Below are 22,501 nucleotides of genomic sequence, written 5' to 3'. Positions count from 1 at the left end.
GCATCTCAGTCGTGCGCTACATACTAGCCCGAGACCAAGTTGTGTGTCGCCTGATTGAAATCCTGAACACAGGACGAAAAGGGTTGCCCCTGCACTGAGAGGCTGATAAATAAGAAGGGGGCTCGCATGTGCTCTGGGACTGGGTACTATCTGGATCTATTTAAAGACTACCTCTTCCTGGTAGAGTCGGTCACCCTGCAAGACGAGGGAGTGCGCAGTTCTGTGGCAAAGGGTAACAAACGGCGTCTGGTCCAATGACTGATGCTAGTAGAACTACAATGGCTACACCTGCCACGTCCTACGGTCCCTCATCGTAGGCCTCCGGAGGCAGGTTTGACCGATCTGGGTCTCATCTTGGCTCAAATGAAAGCAGGCTTTAATTCAAATAATGCCAAACTTGACAGTCTGGTATGTAAGGTGGGCCTCATGCAGCAAAGGATTGAAAAGCAAAGTGGCCACATAACAGAAGCTGAGACTAGGATTAGTCACCTGGAAGATGGGAGGGAGAGCACAAAACGAGAGGTCTACACACTACAAATGGAAATGAAGGTAGTGCAAGCCGAGAGTGAGGACTTGGAAGCGAGATCTCGCAGAAACATTGTGAGGCTAGAATGGCCTCCCGGAGTTGGTTACGTCGGCAAATATGGAGACGTTTATGGAGTCTTTTATTAGAGATATTTTACAAGCTCTCTCGTCTCATCAGTTCCAAGTAGAGAGGGCTCACTAGATACCATCCCCAAATCCGGGTCAACACACTAGGTTGGTAATAGTCCACCTGATAAATGAACACAACAGAGACATGATATTGCGACGGGCATGAGAACTACGATAACAGGAGGCACGTATGTGCTTCTATCCGGATCTTAACTTTGAATTGGCACGCTAGCAGTTGGTCCCTCAGATTGCATCTTTACTGGCTACCGCCAGTGTGTTTTTCTCTTCCCTTTTTAGGACTGTAATGTGCCAGCCAATGTTTTTGATTGAAATGTTTGACATGCTGTGGGCGCCCGTGCCTTTAGTCTGGACCGATGGATTTGGCTCTCTTGGTACCCCCCTCTACTCCCCCAGGCGAAAGCCGAGCCTATTTTAGGGTGTGGGGTCACACTGCTCCTTGTGGTGGGCAGTGCGGGTGGGGGAGAGTGGGAGGTAGGGCTGGTTTTGTTTGGGAAGGCGTTGTTTAGGGGTTGGCTGTGGGATTCAAGAAAAATGGTCATAGCAAAAAGTACTGGACAAAATTTGAGACCGGTGTTGGGGAGCCTCAGCTATCCTGATGCCTTTGGGAATATACAAGTGAGTAGCCTACATTATGGGTGAGAAGAGCATGAATTTAAATTGGAATGTCCGAGGGCTCTACAATGTTGTTAAGGCGAGGAAGATTTAGGCTTATTGTGAGAGGCAGCAAGCACAAATAATCTTTTTTCAGGAATCTCATTATGCAGGTCCTGGACCTATAACGTTTGCTAAGTCTTGGGGATCCTCACGGTTTTACATGACTTATACCTCCAACTCAAGTGGGGAAATTACAATGGTGCATAAAAACCCTTCTGTTTACATTGGAATCTCTGGTGTCTGACCCTGAGGCCTGGTATGTTTTTTTGACTGGTGCCCGGTTATGTTTGTTAGTATTTACGCTCCTAATGTTGACAAGCCTCTATTTTTCTTGTCCCGAGCGGACCAAACCTGAAAAATATGTGGATACGCAGATAGTGTGGGCGGGTGATTTCAATACAATACTGGACATAGTTATGGATAGGGCAAGTACTAAGCCTAAGTCGCTGACGACCACCGCAGGGGAGGACAGATCAGCTATGTTCCTATTTAATCTTCAGGATATATGGTGTACACAAACTGTGACAAATTAGACTTCTCCTTTTATTCTTTGGTGCATGATATCTATTTGTGCATAGATTTAATTTTGGCAAGCCTGGTATTGATCAGAAAAACCCAGTCCTGCATTATGGTGCCCAGAACTATATCGGGCCACTCTCCAGTGTGCTAGACACTGCTGTAGAGTTGACCAGGAGGCCATTATGGAGATTCAAGCAATTAACTCTGCTTGATATAATCTTCAGAGGAGAGTTGGAGTCTGCTGTTTCGACCTTCTTTGAGGCTAATGTGGGCTCTACCCTTGAATGGCCTTGGTATGGGAGGCCTTCAAGCTGTATGTGAGGGTAGTGTGTATGGGTACTGAGCTGGGAGTACTGTGGCTGCTTCATCGTGAAATTACAGCCCTAGAGAAAGAAAGAAAGGTTTTGGAGTTACAAGTTGCGACTATATTGGATAGAACATAATTGTTACTGCTTAAGGATAAACTGACCAGTTTTGACAGGCGGCAAACAGGGAGTTTTGCTTCCTCGATGTTCCGGCAAATGCCTGTAAATAGGGGAACTAGACATTCCTCAGCGGACACTGGTATGGTGAGAGTGGGGGCAGAGATATAGCTGCTCTCGAGGATGGTGATGGGGTGCTACACACCTCCCCGGACAAAATCTTGCTCACACTGCGAGCCTATTATGCAGGGCTGTACGTGCAGAAAGAGATGGTTGATGCATCCGACCTACAGGCCTATATTAAGGAGTATCATCCTGAGAGGATGGCTGAAGGGGCCTTAGTGGGTATGCATTCTCCGATCACGATGGAAGAAGTTATGGCGGCCACTGGGGACTTCCCTACAGCCAAGTCCCCTGGGTCGGATGGTATTATTGCTGAATTTAATAATGAGTTTGCATCTCGATTCGCACCGTATTTGGTGAAGGTCTGGGAGGAGGCCCATGCGGAGGGATCCATGCCGCCGCCGTCGTTGAATGATTGCTTTGATTACTCTAATTTTGAAAACAAATAAGGTTCCAACCCCAATAGCTTCATATAGACCAATCTCGCTGCTTACTATGGTTACAAAAATATTTGCGAAGGTGCTGGCAACATGCCTTATATGTTGCCCATACATTCACCTCGACCAGTCAGGATTCCTCCCGGGCAGATCGGTAGCTTTAAATCTGCACAGACTGCTCGCTATCCTAGCATAGATTAATCCCAAGGTTCAAGCAGTGGCTGCCTTACAATATACCGAAAAGACGTTTGACTTCCTTTCATAGCGTTATCTGTTTTCGCTTCTGCAGGCAATTGGTCTTTCGGTCTATTTCTTAAAAAGTGTACAGCTGCTCTATGCTAGCCCGATGGCCAAAATCCTTGCAATGGCTACTGCAAGCGGGTCCTTTGCTCTCGGAAGGGGTTAGACGTGGTTGTCAGATGTCGCTGCAGCTGTTTGCCATCGCAATGGTACCTTTGGTGATCAGATTGCGGGAAATTCATGCAGGAAGGATACCGGCAATGTGGCCAGCCGGGTTATGGTGTCCCTTTATGCAGACGATATCCTATCATACATCAGAAACCCCAGAGTCAACTTTCAGCTGCTGACGGATGAGGTGACTCGGTTTGGGTCGGTTTGGGTAAGAAATAAACCGGACTTAATCGGCTTTGTTCCCACTAACTGATAGCACGAGCTTCCCGCTGGACATTGGAGATTATGAATGGGAGGAAGCTTTGGTGCGATATCTGGGAGTAATCCTTAATCGGGACCACACACGGCTCCTGGCCGAGAATCATTGGGCTGTATTGATGGCAATGAGTCATAAGGTGGCGTGGTGGAAGTTATGGCCTCTTTCGGTTTGGGGCAGGGTTTCCCTCACAAAATGGCTAGTCCTCCCCAAAATGCTGTACTTAGTTCAAAATATCCCGATGTACCTGAGCAGGGACCTCTTTCAGCAGCTCTGATCCCTATTATTACAGCTGGTCTAGCAGCCTAAAACTCCCTGTGTTCTCTGGGAGGTCCTCACTAAGCTGTTTGAACAAGGCGGTCTGGCCGCTCCAGACATTGAGCTACTCTATCTGGCAGCCGGGCAACCCTCCACATCAACATCTCAGAGCAGAGCATGCATCGGTACACCCATAAACCCTGCAGTCGATGCTAGTTTCCTGGGACAGATGGGACGAGTGTTAATATAACCTGGTGAGCAGTACTCTGGATGCCTGGGCTAGAATTCTGCGCTGTGCTAAGATAAAAACTCTGTATGCACCGGACCTTGGGCATTGGCGTAGCTTTGCATTGAAACCCACATGCGATAGGTGGAAAGCAGATTCTTGGACTAGGCTAGGGAACAAGCATCTGGGAGATATGTAACCTGAGTGAGTGTTTGTTACGCATCAACAATTTGCCGATAAGGTGGGTGGGGGGCTATGCCCCTTTTTTCCATTGTTGAAGTGTATAGGGCTGTCATTGGTGTGTAGAAATTTAGTCTCAACGCTTTATAAATTTGCTGAGTGTAATTCGCCAAAATGCCATATAAACACGAAATCTAAATGGGAGAGAGATCTGCAGGTTTTTGTGGCGGACAAACATTGGCTTCATATATGTGCATCTACTCGCAGAGTCACAGCTAATGCTAGCTATACGCAAATACAATATAAGATACAACTGACAAGAAGGAAAAAAAGCCCATACAAGATAAGAGACTGCACTGGGCCTATATGGCTCTTGCGAGACAGGGCCACTTTAAAAATGAGGGTGAGTACGCTTACAAGAAATGTGGGGAGGAGGAGGAGGCGGGATTTTTTCATTTGATGTGGTCTTGTCCGATAATACAGTACTTCTGAGAGGGGGTCCTAGTGGTAATAAATAAGGCAGTGGGAGGAGTAGGAGCTCTTCAGCACATGATGCTCCTCCTTGGAGGGGGAAATTGTGGCGTTTCTAAACCCAATAGGAATTTACTTGCAATGTGCTGCCTAATTATGGCAAAGAGACGTATTCTAATGCCATGGACGCACCGGGCTCCTCCAACAGTTGATAACTGGTTGAGAGATTTGGTATGGGACATGATGATAAATGACTGGAATCAGAAGCCTTCCGGCTCACGGCCGACAGATGTATGGTCTGAGTTCAGGATGTTGCTTGATACTGTGTTTGTAGCTGCCCGTGAAGATGTGGCCGCTGCAGAGACTAATGCTGCCCGATGAGTTGCTAGTGCGCAATGACATACTCTTAATTTATTAGCCCTACATTTAAGGCCTAGTAATCATAGTAATCGAAAATTAATTGGACACGTGCACTTAACCGAGATTATTTACAAGGACTTATATTGTCTCATGCATGTCAATCTACCTGCTCATTCTGTATTGTGCTAATAACCATCTCCCTGTTCACTGCGCTTAGAAAGGCACAACTTCTACTCACTGATGATGCCTGACTAGGCCGAAACACATGTCTGGGGTGCTGTTAGTATTCTTTTTCAGAGGTGAATTGCCTAGCATTTTGGTGCTGGACTGCCCTTTTGGGTGGGACCAAGACTGATATGCACATGGATATTTCTCCTCTGTGAAAAGTACAGTGATCTCACACGTGGTTGTAGACCCTTGCGACTAGGCACCTTCCCATAGAACAGGTTATTTGGCTGTGTTCGTTCTCGGGGGAACCCAGACCTTTTTGAGCATTTTTAGGAATTTTGGGTGTCACCGCAAATTACCCAGGGTAATCCAGAAATGGACGCCTGCTCACTGCGCTTAGAGAGGAACAGCTTCACCTCACTGATGGGGCTCGACTAGGCAGAAACACGTGTCTGTGGTTGCTGTTGGTGCTCTTGTTCAGAGAAGAATTGCCTAGCATTTTGGTGCTGGACTGCCCTTGTGGGTGGCACAAAGACTGATATGCACGTGGATATTTTTCCTCTGTGAAAGGTACAGTGAGCTAAAACGTGGTTGCAGACCCATCCGAGTGAGCACCTTCCCATGGAACAGGATATAAGACCGTGTTTTTTCTTTGGGGGGGGGGACCCAGACCTTTTTGTGCATTTAATTGTACTAATATTGTAAAGTGGAAAAAGAGTCAGTTTGCACTGTTCATTTCTAACTATCGCTTTCAGTATATATCTTAGTCATAATACGAATGTTACACTTGTGTTGCTGAGCAAATCATATTATCAAAACCTAGAATAACCATATACATTGTTTTCTGTTAGTTTCTTTCCAAGATGAACAGTCTGCTCCTATTGTACTCTTTTGAAATACCGTCATGAGAAAGATATCATTTGGTTTTTATATAGCTCTTTAATGTGCAGCATGTTTTGCATAAATTTGAAGAGCTTTTTGGGAACATAAGCAAGACCGCATATATTTGACAAATGTCAGTGATTCAAACATGTATCCCTTTTTTATCATACAGTAAATAATGCATGCTGGGCTTGGTGGTGATCTAATTTTTCACAGTACACACCCTAATATTAACTTTAAAGTTACAAAAGAGTGTGGAGGCCCCTCTGCTGAGAACGAACATGGGTCAAATACCCTATTCTATGGAATTTCTTCCACTCAGGAGGGCCTACGACCATGTTTAAGCTCACTGCACCCTTCACAGAGGAGAAATACCCATTTGCATATTAGTCTTTGTTCCAACCACCAGTGGAGTCCACCACCGAAATGCTAGGCAACTCTCCTATGAACAAGAGTACCATCAACAGCCCCAGGCAATTGTTTCGGCCTTGTCATGCCTCATCAGTGAGGTGAAGCTGAGGCCCTCTAAGCTACAGTGAGCAAGGGCTCAATTTCTGTATTACCCTGGGTTGCTTAGGGTGAAACCCACGTTATACAAAGTCACAAAGAAGTGTGGGAGCCCCTCTGCTGAGAACAAACATGGGTCAAATACCCTGTTCTATGGAATTTCTTTAACTCAGGGGGGTCTACAACCACGTTTTAACTTTAACGTTTGCAACATTGAACAGTATGTAGTGATTTGGATGTGAAGATAATCTATTGGGGTCAAAGGGCCAGATGTAGAATGTTAGCTGGTCTCAGGGTAAGAATAGTTGTACAGATGCATCGCTCCCAATGCACACTCATAAGAGAATGATTTATACAGGATAAGTTAGTAACTAAATTACTGTGATTTTCAGACAATCAGTTGGTAATTTGGAATTCAAATGGGATAAAACTTGAATGCCATATCGTTGAAAATAGAAATGTACTTAATGGTGGTCAGTCATAATGTAGAATGAAATAATGTCGAAAGTGAAAATGTCGAAAAAATGTTTTAAAAAACAAAAATGTCAAAAAACAATAATGTCGAATTATTTCTACATTTTTTCGAATTTTTCGAAATAAATAAATAAATATATATAATTGAAATGTGTTGAGTATGAGGGATGAGAGGGTGGTGGGGGTGGCCGGGGGGTGTTGGGTGAGAGGGGTTGGGGGGGAACCCCCCTAGTAAATGATACTCTTCTTGTTTATGTATTTATTGATAGTGCTAATTGACATTTTTTTTCTAAAAATTGACTCTTTTCATTATATGTATAGGTTTTCGACATTATTGTTTTCGACATTTTTTTTCAACATTTTTGTAAGGCGACATTTTTTTTTCGACATTATCACTATAAACCGTACTTAATATGACTGGCCAATCCTGCTTAGTCGCAGGATACAGGTTTTGGAGGCCACATATATTGAATTGTCAAAAGGTTTATCAATTTGTTTGATGCATGCATTTTACGTAATATTTTTAAAAGGCCCCACCTTTTCTAGAAGTCAATGGTCTGTTTTCCTGCGTTGAAGGGTCTATATGTTATCATATGTTACATCAGATGTCTATGTTATTAAATATTCCAGCGTTTTGTGGAAAGTTAGCATGCAGTACATGCAGACTTGTGATCCCACTCTCCTCTTTCTCCCCTTGCAGATCATGTGCAGTGTCAAAGTAGCCATTATTGGAGGAGGGCTGGTGGGCCTTTCCACCGCAGTGTGCATTTCAGAATCTATCCCCCAGTGTTCAGTAACAGTCATAGCAGAAAGGTTTTCCCCAGACACCACTAGTGATGTTGCTGCTGGAGTCCTCATTCCTCATACCTTTCCAGGTAAGGGATGCCGCGGCATTGACTTCTAAAACATTTCACTGCTATTGCTTCATTTTTTAGACCCTGTGGACTTAACATTAAGTATCCGTCTTGTTTCCATGACATTGATTAATTAATATGGAGGTGGACGATTAACCCAGTGCAGAACGGGGGCGAACCATTGAGGTTTTATGTTGATTTAATGACATAACTGATAATGATGATAATAATATTGTGTTTGTAAGAAGTGTTTTATGCTAGACTCCTCCAGCTTTAATATGCTCTGTCAACACCCAGGGCGGGGGGAGCAACCAATCTGATTGCTCGGATCGTGGGCTGAACCCCATGATCCAAGCCTGTGTTGCAAGCAACCTGACGGCTGCTGCCCCGCCCCCCCATCTCCCCCCCACAGTCCCCTCCCAGCCATTTTCCTGTTCTCCGAACCCCCAGCCCACTTACATGCTTACTACGGTGGTAGCAGTAACCAGTGATTACACTGCAGCAAAAAATAATATAGTATAGTAATTATATAGTAATGTAGGTTTGAGTTTATGTGCGGGAAAAAAAGTCTAGTTAGACTTCAGTTAAAAATAGTATTAAGGGGAGGATGAAAAAGAGGAATGACAGTTATAAGTGGTCCCGGAGTTATCGGATGTGTCCCCTCGTAAATGGTAAGGCAAAAGTAGGTATAAAGTAATATTGTCAGAGGGAAAAGTTACAAGGACATTTAAAAGCCACAAAACCACGATTCTAAATTATTAAAAGGGCCACTAGATGGCAGTCATACACTATAGAAACTGTCTGCATGTACATAATATGCTCAATGTAAAAGGCATGTTGATATATATTTAAAAGTTATAAAAGGCATGGTCTAGTAAAAAATGTTATTGTCCCTACGGGTCGGCCATGTTTTTTTAAGCCTAAGTGGCTCGATTTTAGAAAACTTTCCTAAGGACCTTACCCGAGTTTTCATCCATTAAACGCACGCGAAAACAAGCACCAGGGAGCTGCCATTTTCTGATAATCCTATCTTTTCCCCGATCGCCCTGGCTGACCTGCTTTTGCGGCACTAAATCAATTCCCCCGCCCCTGACCCTGTCATCAGCAGACTCGTACCGCCCATTTCCCAACGCCAAAGCACGTCTCGTGTCAACATTCGCTGTGCTTCAGCTAATGACGTGTCGCCATGGAAATGGCAGGACGCCTCTTTCCTCAATAAGTATAAACAGACCGTTTAACAACACACAGCAGCAGATTTTCGATTCCATTCCTCTCTCTGTGTTACTTTGAGTATTCTGTGACTCGTTTCAGTGCTCTGGTCAGCTACCTTCGCCGCTTGTAGCCCGTGTGAACAGATACCAGTACCACCGCTATAAATTATTTTAGTTTGTTTAACACATAAGGGCTACAATAATGCCCTACATGTATGAGCCCGAGTATACCGAGGAGGAACTACTGGAAAGGGAAGCACGCGAAAACGATGGTGATTCGGACGGCAGTTGGCAGGACGAATCAACAGATGAAGAGCCTGGGCCTAGTCGAATGGACGGCGTCTCCACCTGGTGCACATGCAATCGGTGCAAGCTAATGCCAACTGAGGACGAGAACTGCTGCTGCAGAGAAAACTCGGGATGCCTGGCCTACATTTCGGAAGGCGAGCCACGACCGCAATGCATCACCGAGCTGCCAGACTTCAGGGCAGCCTGCCTCACACGTGCCGTGTTGAGAATAATGATGGTGCTTATGCACGAACTTCGAGCAACTGTTCGTCCTCGTAATCCGAGTAACGAGTAAGTGTACTCTGCTTGTCATGCCACTCCTATTTCATGTTCTTCTACTATATCCAAAATTACATCTACATATCATTGTAACGCATGTAAGTCGTTCAATAGTGTACATTGTCTAGATAGCATTTGTCCGTGTAAAATGCCATTAGTTACAAGAATTGTCATTGACAACAAACGTTTATTAAACTTATCTTGGTCATTTAAAAACAGTTTGTTTCATTCCTTTTCACAGGTGGTACAGGCTGGTGGCCTATCGTTCCTTTACATGGATGCTTCACGGGAGGCTTGGACACCGCGTTCGAAGAGTGATACCCGCCTGTGCTGTTCGTGCCATTAGAGAAACATTCCCGAGTGACAGCGGTCAGTACAGGGTATTTTCTCTCGCTGTGCTGCAACCTGACCTGTATAATCTTTAAAGTCTTGTATTTTTGTGTCATGAAAATAAGATACAAAATAAAACACCACATATATTTTAACAACGGTTGTCTCGATTTTTTAAATGAATCAAGTGTGTCTCCATTCAAGGATGGACGTCAGACATCTGTGCTCCGAATGGGTGAAGGTCTGGTCGCTGTGAAGCAGGGTGGTCACTATCTATCTAAGCTAACATAACATATTCTCGATAATGCATGCACTAAATAACACTTGTTCAAAGTCTTTCAGTAGGTTATGTCTCTATAAAAGTCACACATATATCTATACTAACAATTACCATTGGATTATACAGGCCTTAGGGTCTTGACCACTATAATACACCGGTTGAAGTGTGGGTCTGTGCTCACAAGAATCTCCGGTATGTGGCATTTGTTATTGATAAGCAACGATATACTATCATTGATATAAAGGCGATATACTGTATATTGATATAAAGGCGGTTCGCGCCGGTGGATGCGCGCTGGCATGGGGGGCTGTCAGGGGCACGAAAGGCCAAGGTGCCAAACTACATGTACACTTCAAAAGGTGTCCCACGCCAAGGGGCCATTGTTCACATGGTCTCCTCAGACCCCGTGTCTCCAGGCAGGCCTCCCCTGAGGCAGGCCGCCCCCCTGCAATCCACATAAGTGTGTCTCCATTCTGCAGTCTTCCTGTGCCTTATCTGCACGCCCCAGGCCCATCCATCCCACCCCCCTGTATCAAAGGCGGTTCGCGCCGGTGGATGCGCGCTGGCATGGGGGACTGTCAGGGGCGCGAAAGGCCAAGGTGCCAAACTACATGTACACTTCAAAAGGTGTCCCACGCCAAGGGGCCATTGTTCACATGGTCTCCTCAGACCCCGTGTCTCCAGGCAGGCCTCCCCTGAGGCAGGCCGCCCCCCTGCAATCCACATAAGTGTGTCTCCATTCTGCAGTCTTCCTGCGCCTTATCTGCACGCCCCAGGCCCATCCATCCCACCCCCCTGTATCAAAGGCGGTTTGCGCCGGTGGATGCGCGCTGGCATGGGGGGCTGTGACGGGCGCAAACGGCCAAGGTGCCAAACTACATGTACACTTCAAAAGGTGTCCCACGCCCAGGGGCCATCGGTCACATGGCCTCCTCAGACCCCGTGTCTCCAGCCAGGCCTCCCCTTGAAGCAGGCCGCCCCCCTAAAACCACGACATACATACGTCATTCATTCACAAACACACCCCTGTTTCTAATACTTTATAAACCACTTGATATGTCTCATGAGAACCTCTTTGTGCTTTGCAAGTCAACTCCTGAACGTGTTACCTGGCAACCACTGAGATCTACGCTAATCTGCTCGTCGTCGTGCTATCCGTGAACTTCTGTGACCGCTTAGAGCAAACCCATCAGTGTGCTACCCGTGGCCACCCACCTATTCTCCTGCAACATACTGCTCTGCTTGCTGAATCCAACTGTTTGTTGGTCAAGGTAAGGCCATGTATCCTAGTCATATTTCGCAGATTTTTAAATTTCTATCTATTTACGAGTTGAGTACACAATAGTGCTAGGTTCATTGGTCTCATTGCTATTGACTTGAGTTTCCATTGCTATGCTATCAATAGATCTATTTATTTTCATCTGTCTCTATTGTCATCGAATTGCACCCTTCGGGGGTCCAGTCTATAATGTAAGCATGTTTCCTTCTCGTGCAATACAGAACATCCAAGGGATGGGTCACATGTACAAGTTTTTAGTCACATCATTTATACATTTCTGCAATTTATGCAAATACTAAGCCGCACATAATGAACTGGTATAGTTCCTGCGACCAAAACAAACCTTGCATTGATCATTGTATGAATCATTTACTTTTGTATCAAATCTTTATTCTTGAAGACTGTATAATAATGTCGATATTTACTTTTCAGATTTATCAACAATGCCTGCCTGTTCGATTAGCGGTTGCCCTTCGAAGACCCATGCGAAATCTGAAGGCACTACAATGCATGTATTCCCGAAAACTGTTGATCGAATAAGAGAATGGGTCAGACATTGCGGATATCCACTGGATGAGCTGAAAAGTAGAGTCCAACAAGTCTTACAGGACAAGAGGGGTGATCGATACCGCATCTGCAGCCGGCACTTTTCCTTGGACATGTACACAACTTCTTGGGTAACAAAAAAGAATTAACGGCGAACGATACGGAAATTGCGCGAAAACGCTATTCCCACTCTATTCGTCCACATTCCGGCACCGGTGAGTCAAGTGTCCGGATTTAGCTTTAGGCCTTGCGGTAGTGTGTAGGTAGCCGAATGGATTAATTGATATTGTAGGTGTTCTATCCCTTGTAATAATTTCGATATTGATATGAGTGTATAGTTTTTTGAATAATGACATTTATCAATATATTCTTTTTCGATTTCATAACCCACAAACGCAATGTATATATATATATGGGGACAGGGAACTGCGCTTTATTGAGCATTTTTCAAGTATTCTGTCGGCTTACATGGCTATTTTTAATATTGGCATTTAATTATCAATCATTAATTGACCTTTACAACTTCTTGACTATCCCTTCAATCTGAAGCAAGAACATTCTACATCCTTGACGTGGTCGCAGTTATCAACCACTTCTAGCGCGTATCAGGTAATCTTACTAGGCTAATCCGCTACATGCTTGTTTTATGCATGTCAAGTAATAGTTTTATTCTATCGTGTAATTACTTTACCGAATGTTTGGTTACTGCTTTCCAATTGATATACACCTTAGTCATCGTCCACTGGTGTTTGTTTTCAGTTCTAATTAGTGTTATCCATACTAATGCAAGTACTGTCTTTCAGGGAGATGCTGAAGCGTCCGCCACATCTACAACATTTCTAGATGTTCTTCAACAGCAGGAGGTATGGATACTGACAGCTCCATCGAGCATCATCATCAGAGCCGGAATTCTTGTCGTTTGATTGTTCTACACGATGTTTCATTCGTGGTTAGCCGTTGATATGTACCTGTGCTGTCGACCCCAGGTGTGTGTTATGTTTTCACAATTGTAATCCTCACTAATGCAAGTACTATGTTTCAGGCAGTTGATGGAGCGTCAACCCCTGCACTTGATGCAGAGCCTGACATTCAAGTATACGAATCGGCGCAACAGCTTTCGGAAGTGCGCACTACATTTGCAACATCCATAGATATTCTTCAGCAGCACGAGGTATGGATAATGACAGCTCCATCATGCGTGATCATATAACGTGATTCCATTTGCTATACTTTCTTCCCTATTAACGCAAGAGCTGTGTTTCAGGGAGAAGATGAAGCTTCCACCACAATCACAACATCTCATTTAGATGATGCAGATGTAAAGGAATCGTTGAAAAAAGTCGATGAAATGTGATCATATTTAGATTTTCCTTGATTCTTTTGGACAATGCATCATTTGCGGTTATCTGTTTATAGGTACCTGTGCGTTCGACCCCAAGTGTGTGTTATGTTTCCAATAATGAAAACCATACTAATCCAAGTACTGTGTTTCAGGGAGACGACGGAGCTTCCACCACAATCACAACATCTCATTTAGATGATGCAGATGTAAAGGAATCGTTGAAATAAGTTGATGAAATGTGATCATATTTGGATTTTCCTTGATTCTTTTGGACAATGCATCATTTGTGGTTATCTCTTTATATGCACCTGTGCCGTCGACCCCAAGTGTGTGTTGTGTTTCCAATATTGAAAAGCATACTAATGCAGGTACTGTGTTTCAGGGAGATGCCGATGCCTCCTCTCCAATACAACCATTCATGGCAATCCATGCAGAGCCATAGGTATCACTGGTCGAATACTTGTCGTTTGATTGTTGCACACAATGTTTAAATCGTGTTTGGCTATTGAGATGTACCTGTGTGTTCGTCCTCACGTGTGTTTTATGCTAACAATATTTTGATACATAGTAATGAAAGTACTATGTTTCAGGGAGACGATGGAGCCTCATTCCGTACTGTCTATGCGGATACAGAAAATATAGTCGTTGCAGCGCAAGAGGAAGGGAGGACATGCGGAAACGAATCGGAGCTACAGCGTGCAGATGTTGAAGGTCGAGTCAAAAAAGTTGCAAAGAAAAACAAAAAAAAAAGGTTAGTTACAAACAGTTCCTAACTTAAAAAATTGTTTGTGCTGGAGACTATTTTATGTTTTTTTCCAGTCAATTCTACTACACTCCATCTTGTGTTTAAACTGAACATCCCTTTTCCAATCTCTCCTCCAGTTACCCGTGGGTGTCAGGACTATACACACACAGACAGTGAAGCGAATGAGAGATGTGGCCTGCCAGACCGTGTACACTATGGAGGAACTATTAATTGAGGCGAGGCGTGTTCAGGCTCGAGATGCTCATGTCCAATGGCCAGAACATGAATTAACTGTGTTTGGAGACTACAGCAAAGTTGCATTGGACCATAACTACAGAAGATGTTATTGAATGTATTGAAGATAGCTCTGAAGTAGTTGCAGATCAATTCACATAATCTACACCCGCCAAAAATTTGCCACCCAAAAACCTGTCGACTTTGTTGTGTTCTCCCATCAATGTTGAAGTAATAGATGTCGAAATGACAGAGAATGAACCAGCCGCAGCATCCATAGACGCATCAGAACTTGATATCAGCGATATTACTTTCCAATGTGTTGAAATCTCCACAACGTCACAGGCCGAAACAACATTGACGCAGGATGACAGTCTAATGAAAGAGAGCAAATACATTGTATTCGACAGTTGTTTGATGGAAATTATAAGTATGCTGAAATGTGTGCATTCCATTAGAGGGAAAGTATGTGGGAAGCCATTGATTAATGTGACTCGTCAAATAAAAGGCAGTAACGTCAAAATAAATGCCGCCTGTAGATTAAATCATAGGTTCTCATGGTCTGCACAACCGATGCTGGGGAAACTGCCAGCAGGCAATCTACTGTGTGCAGCTGCATCACTTTTTAGTGGCTCCAGTTTTAGAAAGTTAGAGGCTTTCTTTCAGTTTGTGGGACTCCATTTCATTTCTAAAGCGCTGTACTACATATACCAACGTGATTATCTGTTTCCGGCCATTAGTGATGCTTGGAAAATTGAACAATTGTCTCTAGCAAGTACATTCGAAGGCAAACGATTCAGGCTAGCCGGCGATGGACAGTGCGACAGCCCTGGATTTTCTGCCAAGTACTGCACCTACCACTTTCAGGACAGGGATAGTAAGAAAATTGTGAGTTCGGTGGTCGTGCAGGTAACACAATGTACATCGTCAGTGGCCATGGAGAAACTAGGTTTTATAAAATCAGTGGAATATCTACAATCGAGGGGAATGCACATCGACCTCATGGCCACGGATAGACACGTTTCAATTGCCAAGACAATGACAGAGCAGTTCCCACATATTAAACATCAATTTGACGTATGGCATCTTGCTAAATCAATCAATAAGAAAATTTGGCTGCAGGGAAAAAAAAAGGTTTTGAAAGTATTTTGCAGTGGTCACATTCTATCACCAACCATCTTTGGTGGAGCTCAAAAACTTGTGAGGGGTCAGTGGAAATACTACTTGAAAAATGGCGGTCACTGATGCACCACTGTACCAACGTTCACCGCTGGACAGCAAATGAACATTTCCACCAATGTGAACATGGCCCTTTGTCCCCAGAGGAGGCACGGAAGAAGAAGTGGTTGATTCCATCTTCACCGACACACAAAGCCATTGAGAAGATTGTTTTCGACAAAACTCTATCAAGAGATTTGAGAGGACTGACAGAATTCTGTCACACAGGAGATTTTGAGGTGTTCCACAATATGTGCCTAAAGTACAGGCCAAAGCGCTTGCATTTTAGCTTTCGGGGCATGAAACATCGCACTCTACTAGCGGTCTTGGCCCATAACAGCAATGTCGGACGTGAACAATCTAGGACTAGGGGTAAAGTAAGGATGCCTCGCTACACTAAGGTGTTTTCAAAACGAAGTAAGCAATGGGTGATCAAACCAGTCTATGATGAAATGCAGTTCGACTTTGTGAAAGGCCTTATTGTTGCTGTGTTAGAGAAGCACAGATATGGAATTTTGTACGTTTCTGTGCAGAGCAGTGATCCATTGCCACCGAACATTGCGACTGTGCCATGCCCACCCGAAGCACAGCTGATTGTGAAGTACAAATCCCGGTTTAAATAATTGCAATACGATTGTCTTTTTGTAAATAAATGTTATTGTACAGTGTACCTGTAAACCTAACCCCTACCTTCACCATCATGGGTGGCGAACAAGCTGGGTGTCATCTTCGAATTCTCTCTATTCACCTCACATATGTGTATGTATATATTTTTCTCATGTCTCATCTCATGTAAATGTAAATGCTGCACACTGTTAACGGAGGGGAGGCTTGCGTATTGCAAGTAATAAAACAAACAAACAAACAATAAATCTCACTTTTAACTCAACTCCTGTGGTACTTTATACTTTCCCTGACCTTTCGCCAAAAATTAAATGTCTCAATTTGGGCTGCAAAGCTCGCAGACAACGGGGACAAAATTGGGGCACTTAGAACGCGCCAGCCAAGCGGGCCGTGGCATTTGGGAGAGAAGCCAGTTCGCATTTGCACATTGAGGCGCACTACATAGACGGATTCTAAACTTCAAGTTCTCACAGATGCCTATACTACGTGATGTTGCAAATAAAGAATGCGAAGGACAGCGCCCAGATGAGGCCCACAAGTCGCACTGGAAGTATAAGGGTCTATTGTTTTTTTACCTTGAGACAGGGACCATGCCGAAAGAACTACATTTGAAGGGAGTGCGCAATAACGTAAGAGACGATAAGGCAGAAAATTGAGAAACTAGACCGAGTTTCATTTTAGGTCAGTATACGAAAAATCGTTGTCAAGAGCACGGTCCGTTTTACAGACTGCATTACGAAGAGACACAATGGAAATTTCAAATATAATGTAAGTAAATCTTTACACGCTTTTATACCGGAATGAAGATTTAATGAATGGATGCATGAATAAATGAATGAATGAAGAGCTAGGAAAAGCAAGTAAAACTGTTCGTAGTGGGCACATGGGCATGCAGGTCCACTGGTCTCACCGATCTCGGTCCTTGGCCCAGCCACTTTTCCCTGAACTGCCTACCTGCACTACGGGACTGTCTCTGTATCCTTCAGCCCCTTCTCCCGGCATTTACCTTGCACTTGCCACCAGCTGGCCCTATTATTTAATTTGTATTCAACTAACCATGTACAGCCCTTCCCCATGTACGATCATAAAGACACCTGGCCTAGTAGGATCGTTGTCTGTCTGCCCTTGTTCCCCACCTGCCTCGTCACGCCTAGAAACACTTGAGTATAGGCGCGTTACAAATGCCATATCATATATCATATCATTCCTCACGCATGTAGACTGTCGTTTATCATTGTGTGTTGGACTCGATTTATCTCGTTACTTTTCGCATTGATTTTAGAGACGAACATACTCCATTGAACTATCCTTGCAAGCAAATAGTTTCTGATCGGCCGTAATAAATAAAATGAGTAATATTAATGAAGTTCGGCTAGCGAGACTAATTATAATTTTTTTTGTTTTCATAACAGGTATTTCATCCCATTCTGCCACTGCCATCTGTTTGAGACACCGACGGATGGATTCTTCAGCAGACACCTGCAGCTTCATGTCAACAACTGGAGCACGATCACCATATTATGGGACGATCGCCAAGGGCCCACATGCCCTTACGCTGTACTAGTGGCTAGAAGCAACATAACAACCTTTAGGCTGGACTAGTGCCTAGTTGATGGAACAGCCTTGCGGTTCACCGTGCTTCCAAAGTGAGTCTTTTTACGAAAATGAACACCCTGTGGACCAAAAAGGAACAGCGCGTGACTCAAGATGAAACGGAACAGTTATTGCGGATACAGATAAAAGAAAATTAATGGCTTCCGGAGTTCATATGGCAATTGCTGAATATTCTCTAAACATTTAATGTCAAATAAATGTACTTTACCAAATGTACCGTGTTGCTGTTTCATTTTAAAGTACAGTTTCATATTCCGAATTGTGGCGCGCTGTGTTGTGAGTTGATCTGTGTTGGTTTCCGGGTTCTGTGTGGAGTCGCGCAGAAGACGACTGGGCGCGTTTGCTTACGCATCACAGTAACGTCACGGGGAGAGGCGGGGAATATGAATGTTTTGATAATGTCAGGCTCAGGGGCAGGGGAATTGATTTAGTGCCGCAAAAGCAGGTCAGCCAGGGCGATCGGGGAAAAGATAGGATTGTCAGAAAATGGCGGCTCCCTGGTGCTTGTTTTCGCATGCGTTTAATGGACGAAAACTCGGGTAAGGTCAATAGGAAAGTTTTCTAAAATCGAGCCACTTAGGCTTAAAAAAACATGGCCGACCCATAGGGACAATAAAAAATTTTACTATACCATGCCTTTAATGTTCCTTTATAAATGTGTTTAGATGTTGTGGGAGTGATAAAATCACATATAACCCTATTGGCGTCCTATGCTTTGCTCCGTCTCCCTGCTGGGTTGCCATGGAAATGGAAGAGGGGCTCCATTTGGAGCCCCTCTTCCATTTCCCCGTGGCGACCGACCATGTTGTGTTAGTATTTTCTCGAGGCGACCCGTTAATTGAAAGAAAATACATTGGGCCTCATTCTGACCCTGCCGGTATCCTGGTGGTAGAGCCGCTCACTCAGAGCAGAACCATCGCTGTACTCCTTTCGCAAATCCCTCAAAACTACACTATTCAACTAACATCCTCCCTCCTTCAACTACACTTGCTCTCATACGTCTGCTACGAAATGTGTCCTGTAATGAAAATTTGCTTTGTAACCATCTTCCTTCCAATGTTACCAGATTATGTCTTCATGTAATAGCACCACGATGCCCCCGGGCTGACGTGCGCTTTAAATAAATTCAAATAAATAAATGAATAAATAAATAGGATGCCAGCATTTGGTACTTATCCTTTACCGGCACTCAGTCCGGCGGCATTGACGCTGGATTACGAGTGCTGGCGGGACGGTGTTCATCCCCATTCATGGAGTCCAATAGGACTCCATGAGGGGATTTACCGTCCTAACCGCCACCGGCAATGTCGGTGGCGGTAATGCCGGCTTTTATTGTCAGTAGGGGGCCTGGCTAACCTCCAGATTTTAGCTGGAGATAAGCCAGGTTCCCCACCGTCAAACCCGTAGTCGGGCGGGCCGGTAAAGTGCTGGTATCCACAAATCCAGCAGTTTTTTACCAGACCGACTGACTTGGAATGAGGCCCGTTGTTCTTAGCACCCGGGTTACCGGATTGGCAACCCAGGGTTTGTAATAGCAATAATCACCCGCTCCACAGGCTGGAACGGGTGATAACGGCACCGGGGATCCTCGTTAAAGGCCCTCCCTGCGATCGGGCCTTTAACTCTGGCCCCAGCCATTATCATCTGTTCCAGCCCGTTGAATGGTGATTATTGTTTAAATAACTGATTAATACCCTATATTTAATGGTACTTGAAGTTGTCAAGTGTGCTTCAGAAAGCACTTCTAAATAATTGGAGAAAGTGAGTGCCACTAACGTGGATTAACCCATCAGATAAATGAACTAAGCACATAGCCAAGCAGCTTAACTAGTTGCAACATTTTACACATTGAAAGAATAACGGGTGTGACATTACATGGCCGTTGAGCCCACAATAACATTATAAAAAGTACAGTGGCTGATTATGGCTCCCTCCATTTTTGGTTTTGGCGAGTTTTTGGGGCGCAAGCCACAAATTTGCCAACACCATCGTTACAAAAGAGAGAGAGAGGGACAGGGTTCTGAACTGAGAATATCTGGTTGGCATAGCAACCAGCAATGCCACAGAATGAAATGGCTAATGCACTAAAATGTATTTATCCAAACTCTTCTGCCGTACTACCCAATGAGGATCTCCGTAACAAGATTAACTGCAATCAGCAGTTTTGTAAAAAGCAAGTCCGCTGTGCTTTCCATTTCCCAGCTGCACAGTGATTTGCCTTATTGGGCTATTTCGGGGACAAATGGGCTATGTTTGGGCTGCTTTTAGCAGAAATCTTTTTATATTCCTCCAGAAGCTGCCTCTCTACTTGCTTATTTTAATGGCGCTGGTGCAATGCTTGTTTTTTTAATTGTCACTTTGTAAAGCTGGGAGCTGTCTGTTTAGAGCCGTGGAAGCCAGGGAGCTCACGAGTAAGGCTAAGTCTGGTGTCTGGCCTGGCTGTTGGGGCCAAACGGGAGCTGGGCCTGGGAAACTACCACGTAAAACAGCCATGGTTTTTTCTTGCATGGTGGCACCCGGTATTCGATCTGGGGGAGAGAAAATGCCATGGCGGCACTCTGGAAGACAATGCAGGTGTTTTTTTGATAGCACTGGGAAGGGGGGCTATGGGGCAAAGGGCTTGGCGGTGCTCTGGGAGGGGCAGCGCCCGAGCAGTGGAAAGTACTAGCAGTTATCTTGTGAAACAAAATGCTTCAAATTTACCACCAGTTTGCTCACTGCTCTGGCCACTACTTTCTGTAATGGTGTGAAGTGCTCCTGTCCTGCCCCAGCCAATCAGTGAGCGCATGAGTGTCGGAGGGGCGGGACAGAAAGGCAGGCAATAGCACTCCTGTACACTGTTACATAAGGAAAGCGTGGTTTTGTTATTTACTTTTTAAAATAAATCTTAACCGTACAGGTGTGCAGCAGGTGGAGTTTGTGATTGGCCCTTGCTTTGAACGGGCACAGACCTGAAATGAGGGTCCGCCAAAACCCTAGTTTCTACCCAGGCTGGTCATGCATGTTAGCACACAGTGACTGATACGAGTTGGCAAGCAGCCCTTAGTAAAACCCAAAGGCCTACTTAATTTTACATCCCATGGTTTGCAAAGCAGTCCACACTGGTTGCAAGCTGCAAAATAGAGGGCTAGCAATACCTACACCACTAGTTATCAAAAACGTACATCGATGAGTGTGACATATCAAATCATTTCAAGATGTAATCTAAAGCAAGAGGCTAAGCAAGACAATGGAAAAGAGGAGATTCTGTGCCAAAGGCACAATGCCAATACATTAGAAGCATGCATACATGTTTTGGTCAGGTCTGAGATTATAGTGAATCATTTGTGATTCTGCCTCCTTTCAGATGGAGGAATTACTATTTAATCAGGTTCAAAAAGCAACCACGTCTAATTCTAGATGTGATCACTTACAAATGAAACAGTGCACATCTTTATGAGAGACCTTTGTAAACCTACGTTCAAGTCAACCACCTTGATTGCCTCATGTGGAAGAGGCAGGGGCGATAACTTCCAATATTACCCAGGGCTCAATTCGTGGGTCTGTGGCTGCGTAGCATCACTCCACTTTTTTTCAGAGGCCGGACACAGTCCCCCAGGGTATTTTAGAGGCTGGGTGTAAAACAAGACACTTTGATGGTCTTTTTCGAAATCATGATTTGAAATGTAACATGGGTATTCGAACCGCGGTCGCCAGGTTCATAGCTCGGGCACTTCACCATTACACCATATAATATGGTGAAAAACTTCGCACAACTAAAGCTGTAATGTCACATTTCGGGGCTGCACTCGCCAAGGAAAACATTGGCATTGATTCTTTGAGTTTAAAACGTGCACACCTTTGAACATTTTCAGACCCTATTAGAAGAAAATATCCTCTCTTGGTGTATGTTGACTTTATGAAAGCCAAATCCGCATTTTGTCCTGTGCAATTTGTATGGTTATGCAAAGCCAATGGAATTACATTTGAATGTATCACCTTGATATGCTAATTTCTGGTGACATCACATCCCATTGCGTATGTTAATGAGTCCCCCCAGTTTTTTTTTTAGGTCTTGTCCCCTGGACGTTCTCAACAGTTATCACACGAATAGAAAAGCAAAAATGAGAAAAAGTTACAAAAGACAAACAATAGACACGAAGTGCTACTAGCTGCGTTACTGATAAGAGAATAGTGAGGTGGCATTGATGGGCCTGAATTAGTATGTATAAACACATGTATGTAAATATGTCCTCTGTAAAGCGCTTTGGATAATAAAAAGCGCTATTTAAATAGCAAATTATTATTAGTTAGGCTCACACAGCATTCATTTGGGCGACTGAGAAGCTTTTCTCCTTGTGATACATGGAAGTCATTCATCAGCCTGTAAGTGCCTAGAGTTTATTTGCTTATTAGAAGTAAGGTTGAACCTCACATCTGGCCCATAATCAGAAAATATCTTAACATATTGCTCTAATACCCTACTAGGAGACTTGGCCCTTGACCACTCCAGCAGTCGGCACCTGCCCTTTCCTTTCTCACTTGGTGATGGTGCTTGTTTGCTAAACCAAAAAAGTGGTGGGTGGAAGGTTTTGAATTAATCTGCACCATTGCTCTGGGCAACCTTCCACACCGCCGTTTTTTAGCCTGTCTGC

At 44.3% G+C, this 22,501-nt stretch overlaps 1 protein-coding gene across 6 annotated transcripts in view; it reads left to right on the top strand.

Annotated features, from left to right (window-relative positions):
* The window catches only part of DDO (D-aspartate oxidase), a 364,955-nt gene that overhangs the window by 244,728 nt on the left and 97,726 nt on the right, over positions 1–22,501 (top strand). For 5 of the 6 annotated variants that reach the window (XM_069607761.1, XM_069607757.1, XM_069607760.1 and 2 more), the window contains one exon: positions 7,724–7,898. In XM_069607761.1, the coding sequence (XP_069463862.1) occupies positions 7,724–7,898 (175 nt within the window). Of the gene's footprint in view, positions 1–7,723; positions 7,899–22,501 lie in introns of those variants that run through there. The other variant, XM_069607762.1, reaches the window with a different exon arrangement.

Source organism: Ambystoma mexicanum, chromosome 4q, assembly GCF_040938575.1.
Source record: "Ambystoma mexicanum isolate Mex_15411 chromosome 4q, UKY_AmexF1_1, whole genome shotgun sequence".
NCBI lineage: Eukaryota > Metazoa > Chordata > Amphibia > Caudata > Ambystomatidae > Ambystoma > Ambystoma mexicanum.
This window is presented reverse-complemented; position numbering and strand designations above follow the sequence as displayed.